Raw genomic sequence first — 9,757 nt, 5'->3', positions numbered from 1 at the left:
GCAACCCTCAGGACGTGGTACCGGAGATTGACTGGTCCTCAGGACACGTCCAGTGCTGGTACCCTTACCTGGTAACAGTTTGCGTCCGGTACCACATCCAGTACCGTGTCTGGTGCTGGGTTTGGGTTATGCCAGACCGGTCCCCTTTTGGCTGGTTTAGAATGGTCCAACCGCTTTCCATTGAGCATCGAACCATCAAAGCACATATGGGGTGCAGACTGATGACTTAGCTGTGCGTCAAAACAGTGAAAGAGAAGCTGCATCAGCTGACTCAGAAACAGACGGAAAATCAAAAAGATAACTGCGGAGGATCATTATAATCCAGAGCAGGTGATTATTCTGGATGAAGCCGGACTCTACGCTGCAGAACAGTCCATTGTTCTGCATTAAAAGAAGGACAAAAAACTGCAATGTTCTTCAGCAAATGTTTTACAAAGCAGATCAGAAGTGTTTGGATCAATAACGGACATTCCTCGGCCGTGGGGGTCCGGGGAGATGGAATCAAGGGATGGAGGTCTCTTTGTGTCAGGGAAATTCACCTCGACACTAGAGAGAAAAAGAACTTAGTAAAATGACCAAACCAACAAGCAAAGTTACTTATGCATAAGGAAGGAACAAGTATGATGGGAAGATTGTGCCATCATCCTTTTCCTTAAGGACTGATCCTTGCCTTGCTTCTTTTATTGGAAAGCACAAGTGGGAGGTTACAACATTCAAACAAAGAAGCAAAGTCAAATGTTCATTGGAGGTTCAACAAAGAAGCACAGTCAAACAGTTGATGGGAGGTGTCATGAAAGTACATTCCATCAGCATCCTGCCCTCCTGCTGGGGACTCAAAACAGTTGATCGGAGGTGTCATGAAACATACTATCTAGGAACATTTACATTCAAATCAGCATCCTGCCCTCCTGCTGGGGACAGTGCATGGTAAACCCTTTCACCCTAGCGTGAGGAAGGAAGCTGGACATTACACTTAATATCTGTTCCTAAAAGGGGAAGAACCTCTCTGTAAGCTACAGTTTGGATTAACATTTTAAAATACATTTATACAATGATAAGAATAAAACATTTTTTCACACTTTGTATTCGTGGACTCGGCGTGTCTCTGGTCCTCAACCCCCGCGAATAAGGAGTGTACTGTATGGAAAGGATTTATTCTTTGCAAGAAGAATTGTTGAAGACTGTTGTGAGATGAGTGTTTGAGCTGCAACCTGTGCGCTTTAGCTCTGCGTGGTGCAGAAGAGGGAGGGGGAAAGAGGGCGTGCGCATGTGCATGAGGGAAGCAGGTGCGCTGCGAGGAGGGAAAAAAAAAGGCAGCACATTAGGGTGCCAACGGTTCTTGTCTATTGACAGTGCAAGGAAAAAATCCAGCCGAAAAAAGGACAGAACTTTTGGTTTGGATCTTGAGTTGGGAAAAGCGCTGGTCGGTCAGACGCTTCCTGTTATCGTAAAACCTTTCCACCAATCAATGGATTACATCGTGTGACAACAGAAGGTCCGGCCTCACGGGTCCATTCTATTTTTCAATGAAGGTACAACCAACGTGGGTCCAGAAATGGTACTAGTCGGTCCTGCTTAACTGGTCCATTTTGTAATGGAAACACTAAAAACTCCAGTCCGGCCCAGTCCAGTCCAGTCTGGACCACGCAGTGGAAACGAGGCATTAGAGTACCGGTACCATGTATGGGTACCAGTGCACTCCTATTCACAATACTGGACTGGTTCTGTTCACGGCCCAGAGGTTGAAACCTGTAAGTTAATGGGAACAGCCAGCACATCAAAAAACGACGAGTTTGGGACAACCAAGACGTCAAAAAGTGACGCAGAGGGGTCTTAGCCAAACATCAGTAGGTGACGACGAGACTGAGAATGTGTTGCAAAAGTGGTCCAACCCGGTACTAGCAAGTAGGACCTAATAAAGCGGCCTGTGAGTGTTTGTGTAACCTTTTCTCGGTATCTGAACTCCTCCATCTGCTGAATATTGATGTGGTTCCACGAAGTGGGATGCTGTAAAGAGGGGCGGGGCTCCGTCTTTGTTGCAGACGGGATGAGTGTTGCGGATTGTGTTTCATACTGTGATCTCTGTCTGTGAGTCACATTTCAGTGGAGGTGGTTTTGTGGTGGGACGGCCTTATCTCAGGCGCTGCTGGCCTGTCAAACAATGCATCATAACTAAACCATTGTCCTAACATTGCATCAAAGCACACCATGAAGCCTCTGCTCCTGGACGCTCTCTCCAGTGTGAGGCTGCTAAGACGGGTCAGTCTGCGGTTCTGCAGCAGGCCCGGGAGCAGGAGGCCCAAACATTTAGATCAAGGAAAGACAACTCCAGGCCTCGAGGGCCGCAGTGTCTGCATGATTTCATGATTTCCAGCCCTACTCATGACTGATTACCTGGTTCAGGTGTGTCCAGCCAATTAGAATATGCCAGAGGAGAGGATGTTGGAGAGCATGCAGCCTTTGATGCCCGGAGTTCCCCGTCCCTGATGTAAATGTTCAGCAGATGCTTTTACTGAGGAAACATACTTGTTTGCTTGAAGGACCCGTAACCGTCTAAGCTTCAACCAGATGGCTGCTCGATTCGCCGATTGAAGCCGCCCGTCCTCCGTCAGGCCTTCATCTGCTCTGCTTGTTGACAAGCTTGAGAGAGAGAGGGAATGAGGACGCTTAAGAAGCAGAAGGAAGGAAGTGAGCTGGTTGAAGGGTACCGACCTCAAACAGGAAGTAAATTCAATCAGAGCGTAAAAGTCGTCTCATCTCACGGAATAAAAACAGCTAACATTAAGAGAAGCAGCTCTGGGATGGCAAAGTATGAGCGAGCAGGTACGTATACCTGAAGCTCTCCTCCAGTTGACGTCGTTCAGGAGCAGCTGAATGACGGCACGGTTTATTTTGAAAGGCCACCGTCGTGTTTCCCTCAGCGAGGGCATGGCTGTGCAGCAGGGTCTGTGTGGTACGTGTCGCTGACGCGTGTGGAGTCGCCATTCCTCAGCGGAGACCTCCACATGCTCCCTCCACATGCAGCATTTTCACTCTGCTGCTCAGCAGCGCCGAAGGGCGTGGCAGGCCTCTTCTGTAACGGGGCAGGAAGTGCTGTTGCTCTGCGCCGCACACTCTCACTGCCATTCTCCCTGCCAGGGTCTGACGTTTCTCCTCTGTGGTTTCTAAGGCGTTTCCATGGTGGCCCTGCTGTTGCCGAGGAGCCATTTTGTGGCTTTCTGGGCATGACAGTCAGGCAGAAGAATCCTTTTGTAGTCTGGAAGACTTAGCTGCTCCATCTACACACCCCAGCAGAAGAATTTCACCCATTTACAGCTTTCTAAAATCAAAATTCTGGATCCAATTTTGAAAAACAGTTCTTAGTGGAGCCATTTTCCAAAAGCCAACAACAAAGGATCAGATTACAGTTAGAACAGTCGATATTTACTGAATAAACCTCTGCACCCCTTTGTTTATTTAACCCTTGTGCTATCTTTGGGGTCCATATGACCCTACCCTTATATTGACGTGTTACCCCTCTCATGAAGAAGGTGGAAAGGACTTCCTGTCTTCCATTGAACACCAGTAAAGATTGAAAATGATTGAATAAAAAAGTTCAGTACATTCTCTTGTGGGTGATGACCCCACTCCCAACATCAACGTGCCTAGGAGAGTGGGAGGGTTACAAAAACTGAACATGAGAATATGGAGTTCACCTCCTTTTCTCTCCTGAAACTCTGCATGGCTTGGCCCTCTCCAGGCCGTCAATATCAGGATTCGAATCTTGTGTATCAACACACTTCATTCACAATCATTCAAGTGTGAAAACATCTTGGCTGCGTTTCCTTTGTGTCCCCTAGGGTTGGAATTGCGCATTGGGGCCATTTCTTTACAGAACCATAACTCACCACAGGAATGGGCTACAAACTTGCTATTTTTTCCCCAACATCCTATATATTTTTTTTCTCTTCATGAATGGGCTGGATTAAACCGTCTGGCGGGCCAGATAAGGCCCACGGGCCGTATGCTCGGCACTGCTGGGTTCCACTGGAGCTGCACAGGCCGGTCCACTCCAAAGGGTTCGTCAAATCCCTCTGGCCCATTCCTCGGAAAGTTTTCCAAAACTCTGGAGGCTTGGGATTTTTTTTTCTCACGAATAAAACAAACAGAAGAACCAAAAGCCCTTTGATAGCTGATTCACAGAAAAACTGATTTGTCTGTTAAGTTGAAGTGAAAGTGTTCACCTGTTTGGCTCTGATCCGGTGTGTTCATGCACTGCTGACCCAGCGTCTGCACGTTTCTTCCTGTCTGTGTCTGCAGGACTTCAAGGCTTTATTTCTCCTGTTTTATGTCTCTTTTTTAAAATTATCACAAAATTAAACGACAAAAAATAGAAAGCAAGAGTTGGAAAATGTAGATTTAAAAGATAAAAGAGAGCTTTTACACTTTTGAGAGACAAAACTATGAAGAGCAAACTGATGTTTGCATAGAGAAAGTCTTTGTTCCGCATACGCCTCAACCCACCTCTCCATCCCTGTTCACACAGCAGCTGTGTCCTCTCAGGGATCAGGTCTAACGTCACTCGTGTCACATGGAACGCGATCTTGTGGCTTCTTCCTGATAATGGAATAAAACTGTGTTTCTGAGTATTACTTTAGTCAAATCCTGATGGATCAAGACTATATAAAAACCAGCGAAAAAGCTCAGGTTGGGGGTGCAGCACCTGAAATGGGCGGGGCTACAGTCTTGTTGCTTCACTCCATTCTGATGCATAAGACAAACAGATCCATGAACGTCTTTGTTTTCCTGGTCTGAGCTGGAATCTGTATCAGAACTGCACTACTGGATAGAAAAGACATTAATCACTATTTGTGTTCACCGCTAATGTTAGCTTGGGGGTGTGAGGGGCTGCAAGCTAGTGGAAACAAATGGATATTGGGATATCAGCGTAGGCTTACTTCCCTGCCAACAGTCCCGCCCACAACTCAGAGGTGAATTTCTAAAGAACTCCTGCTGCTCTGCAGAAACTATGTCCTAGAAAATGACACGGGTTTATGATTTAGAATTTGAAAACAGAAAAATATATAGTTTTAATGGGACTTTAACTCAGATAGTTCATTGTGTTCGTTCCTTCCTAACAGTTGATGTGGTGTTAATCCTAAATGCTTTTTTAACATTTATTTTAGAACAGAATCCGATTTGGATGCTGGTAAATGTTTGATCGTGATGCTACTTCGGTTTTGGAGACGCTGCAGGTCACATGGAGAACATCAGCTGCTGATTTTCCAGTTGCTTGTTGCTTCGATCCTCGTTTACGCACGAGCGTGCACGGGACGAGGTTTCCTGCACGTCTGTGGAATCTTCTGGTTGAAGGTCGCAGGTCTGAGCTTTCTTTTCTCCTTTTCTTGTTTCAGGGGAGTCGAAGAAGTTTGACCCCAACTTCAAAGGGCCGATCCAGAACAGGTGAGGAAGTCCGTCGGTGTTGAGCTGGGAGTGTGTGAGAGTGAATGTGCTGATGGGAGACACGAGGAGGACTGGCAAGCTCCTCCCACATGTCTGGCTGCATCAGAACAGCAGACGAACCGAGGGTTCCTTGTGGAATAGAACCTCCCTCTTCTCCTGCTCTGATGATGGGGACTCAGACTAGAGCAGAGGTCTACAACCTGCAGCTCCGGAGCCACATGAGGCTCTTTTACCCCTCCATAGTGGCTCTTTGGTCAAAAGAAAGTGCAATATTTTTCAGACAAAAAGGTGCTTTAAGCAAAAACAGTCACAAAAGTCTAACTTTTGTTTTACTCAATCACAAACAGTTGAAGCACAGTTAGCATCAATCCTGACTGCAATACCCACAATGCTCCAACAATCCATCAAGCAGTTTAGCTTCGGAGTTTACAAAAACCAAAACATTTAGACACATTTTTAGTGCTGTTTACCACGGAAAACCAATTTGAGGTCAGTAAGCACAATTCTTACCTAAGGCGTGCCGGGCTGTCTGTTGTTAAACGGTAACCAAACAGGGAAGTTGGAGGCTGACTCCGCCCACAGCTGAAATGTGAAAGTCAGAGGGGCGGGGCTGGAGAACAGGACTGTCATCATTACTGGAGCTGCAGCTCATGATATCAGACTTCTGAAGGTTACTTGGTTTGACCAATCACAAAATTCAACTGTAATACCTCAATTCAACCTGTAGGGGCACAGACGGGTTTTCAAGAATTAAACAAGTTTGTTTTAATTTATCAAAAATGTGTGAACAACCAACAGGTTTGGTTACCCTTTAAAGAACAAATTCAAAGATTCTAAGTTTTGGTCTTAAAAGTCACTTTATCAGCTCTGATTTAATTTTTGATTTATGAATTTCTGGCTGAGATGCACCACAAATGGTAAAATTGACTGTTCTTTTTTTTTTCTTTCAAATCAATGCTGACCACCACATTTATAGCATTATGATTCTATGTGGGGCAGAATGTCATATGAACATCTGTCAGAAGTTATGAAGTTTGCTTTTCTGAAGAGAGAGATCAGACTCTGACTCCACTGCGTTGTGGTTGGTGAGAAGTGGCTCTTTCAGAGTTGAAGGTTGCAGACTCCTGCACTAGACAAAGTAGAGAAAGGGTGGAAGCTCTCAGCCAGACAGCTGACACACAGCACACCACGACCACGACGATGATGATGATGGCATTCTTCTCCTTGACCGTTACATCAGAGGCTGTTCTCTAAAGCAAACAAGGTTTGCAGCAGACGGAAGAGTTTCCCGATGTTCAGAAAAAAAGCTCCAATGGTTTACAGCATTTGAGAAGAGCTGAAGAGCACGTCCACGTCTCCCCAGCATTCCATCAAGTCTGTCACAGAGTGTGAAAGTCTGTCTATAACTGTGGATCAGAGTGTTTGTGATGGAGGTGATGGTGAGATCAGCCAGGCTGTCTGTGAAACCACAGAAGAATTTACCACAGAGCTGCAGAGATCCAAAAAGGATTTGTGATCAAGAACGAGGTGTTTTGACCTGAGAAAAGAAAGTCCTCAAAAAACAGGAGGGCTGCTTCTCTCCGTCATCAGTTTTTCAATCCATCTAAATTGATTTGGTCATAAAACCGTTTTCTCATAACCAAAGATTTCTACTGAAATCAGGACATTTTTCCATTGAAAGCAGTTTTTTCTCTGAGATTGATTTAATGTTGAAGAGTTAATTGTCCTTCACATCCATCCTCTTCCTCACAGATGAAGAGCAGCTCCTGTAAATGCAGCATTTAGTGACTGAACCGTCTGCCTGTTTCTGCCGCTTAACTAGAAATGGATTAACTTCTACTTCTATAGTTTTTGTAGAATTTCTGTCAGCAAAGGTTTCATTTCCCTGCAGGGGCTGCACAGATATCCTCTGCTGTATCCTCTTCATTATTGCCCTGTTGGGGTACTTCGCTGTGGGCATCCTGGGTAAGAATCAAGAAAAACTTTACTCTCTGTGAAAACTCTTCAGCCATAAATGAAAACATGTACGTGTCAGTCCCTCCAGGATTTCTCGATGTTGCGATCGCGATTCAAGCAAACTCTGCAATTTGTTCACATTTTGGCCTGAACTTTGACCAGTCTACCGTGACAACGGTCATGGATGACGGCACAGCATCGTAACTGTTTCCCTTCTGACTTTTTCCCGAAAGCTGTGCTCTTTTTCTGTGAACTCTTTAGCCCTCTGTCTTCTCTGCGCAGTGTGTGAGCACCATGTGTGTGGAGGTGTTGCGCCGTGCGCGCGGGTGCAGAGCAATCCGTCACACGCGCGGGACAACATGGAAATCTGGAGCAAAATTTTAGGCTCATAAAAATCTGCGAAATCCTGGAGGGTCTGATATTTGAAATGCAAACAGCAATCATGATGAAGAGGGCAGGAGCCCCCACAGTAGCTGGTGGGGGTTGGATGTGAGTCTCTGTCGTGTCCCTGCAGCCTGGTCTCAGGGAGACCCCAGGAAGGTGATCTACCCCACCGACAGCAGAGGGCAGTTCTGCGGGCAGGCCGGGTCGCCTCTGGAGTGAGTCTCCGAAAACGCGGCGTCCAGACCTTCATGTCCGCTCCCCCCGGCGTGGCGGTTCTGACGTTTCTCTTTTGCAGGAAGAAACCTCTCCTGTTCTACTTCAACATCCTGAAGTGTGCGAGTCCGCTGGTGCTGCTGGAGTTCCAGTGTCCCACCACGCAGGTCAGGAAGCCGTTCGGTCCTCTGACTGCTGCCGCCGCTGAACCAGCAGCTCAGAGCGCCGCCTGCTTTTTCTGCAGCTCTGCGTGGAGAAGTGTCCCGACCGCTTCCTCACGCTGGTGAATGCCAAGATAGGCAAGAAAGAAGACCAGGATTACTACCGGAGATACTGCAAGGAGGGGGTGGACTTTGCCAAATCTGTGAATACACTTATTACATTGATTGACAGGAAGTGATGAAAGCACTGTTCCTAACCAGCGTGTGTTTGTCGTGACTCAGAGTCCGGAGATCCTGAGGGACGGCCTGTGTCCCGCCATGCTGATGCCCAGCAAGGCCTGTAAGTGGAGGTTCGATTCCTGTCCGGCGTCCAGCCCAAAGCTGAAACTGATCAAGCTCTTCCCTTCACAGTCACGCGCCGCTGCCTCCCCGCCCTCGGGACCTTGAAAGGCGGCGTGGTGGTGGTGGGCAACGAGACCACGTTCTATGACGGCGAGAGCGCCACCGTCAACGCCTCTCAGCTGCTGGAGGCGTCCAAGTGAGTCTGTAGCCGACACTCGCTCAATCACCTGGGCAGCAAGGCCACGTGGGTCCATATGGTTTAGAAGTGGCAGAAAAGGTGGTCCTGAAGGGGTTTGTCTGCAGTTTCTGCAGCAGTCTAACCTGTGTTTGTCCACATTGACTTAAGTGGGATTCAGTGGGTTAGCTCGTTAAGCTAGCCAGCCGCCCGGTGGACAGCGTAGCCTGCCAGCGGCTGCACTGTATTTTCGCCTAGAGCGCCATGCGGCGCAGGGCTGGCCCCGATAGCTCTGATATTGATCAACATTTTTGTTGCACCGGTTTTAAGTGTGAGAGGCTGTAAGGTAGTGGGAGAGAGTGTAAACGGGGAGCTCTCAGCAACAGGAAGAGGATGGGGGGCGGGTTGGAAAGGAAAACCACATTCCCACTTTAAATGCTTTGAAAACGATGGCCAGAATGGGACTTCAGCCTGCTGTCACTCTCCTACTTTAACTGGTCTCAGGGGAAAATGATGCTCTTCCTTACAGAGAAGGAACTTTCAAAATAAAATGCAAAGGTCAGTCTTAACGTTTTGGAAATGATGACAAACAACAACTGATTCTCAAGTGTTTCTCTGTTTGAGGCAGGGGTCTCAAACTCGCGGCCCGCGGTCTATCTGCGGCCCCAGAGATGATCATATGCGTCCCCCGTCTTCATATGAAAGATTACTGTTAGTGCAGCCCGCAAAACCGAAATGAATGACGGTTGTTGTGTGCAGAGCTGAACGAACCAATCACGGTGAGGTATATGGCTCTGGAGGCGGGACATCTGCGGGCTGTCCAGTACCTAGAAGCCTCCGGAGGTGCTTTCACACCGAGCATGATTCCCGTGCCCCGGCCCTCTTTCACCGCGTGGCAAATTCAGAGCTTGATCAAAAAGCATGATTCTGAAACCACGCCGGGTGTGGGAGGAGCTAGCAGCTTCGTCTGTGGATGTCTCACTTAGAATAATTGGACGACACATATGGAGTTTTATTCATGTCAAAACTCCACGCAGAAATGAGACATCTCCGCGCACGCATCAAACATGCCGCGTGGACTAAT

The 9,757-nt window shown here is 47.4% G+C and overlaps 1 protein-coding gene across 3 annotated transcripts in view; it reads left to right on the top strand.

Moving 5' to 3' along the window:
* The window catches only part of LOC112137391 (choline transporter-like protein 2), a 27,615-nt gene that overhangs the window by 4,971 nt on the left and 12,887 nt on the right, over positions 1-9,757 (top strand). For 2 of the 3 annotated variants that reach the window (XM_036215458.1, XM_024259703.2), the window contains exons 1-8: positions 2,714-2,823; positions 5,394-5,442; positions 7,334-7,407; positions 7,913-7,997; positions 8,078-8,162; positions 8,240-8,359; positions 8,439-8,496; positions 8,568-8,694. In XM_036215458.1, the coding sequence (XP_036071351.1) occupies positions 2,802-2,823; positions 5,394-5,442; positions 7,334-7,407; positions 7,913-7,997; positions 8,078-8,162; positions 8,240-8,359; positions 8,439-8,496; positions 8,568-8,694 (620 nt within the window). In that variant the 5' untranslated portion in view covers positions 2,714-2,801. Of the gene's footprint in view, positions 1-2,713; positions 2,824-5,393; positions 5,443-7,333; positions 7,408-7,912; positions 7,998-8,077; positions 8,163-8,239; positions 8,360-8,438; positions 8,497-8,567; positions 8,695-9,757 lie in introns of those variants that run through there. The other variant, XM_024259702.2, reaches the window with a different exon arrangement.

This window comes from Oryzias melastigma, linkage group LG1, assembly GCF_002922805.2.
Source record: "Oryzias melastigma strain HK-1 linkage group LG1, ASM292280v2, whole genome shotgun sequence".
NCBI lineage: Eukaryota > Metazoa > Chordata > Actinopteri > Beloniformes > Adrianichthyidae > Oryzias > Oryzias melastigma.
Note: the sequence above shows the minus strand (reverse complement) of the source record. Positions and strands in the feature narration are given on the sequence as shown.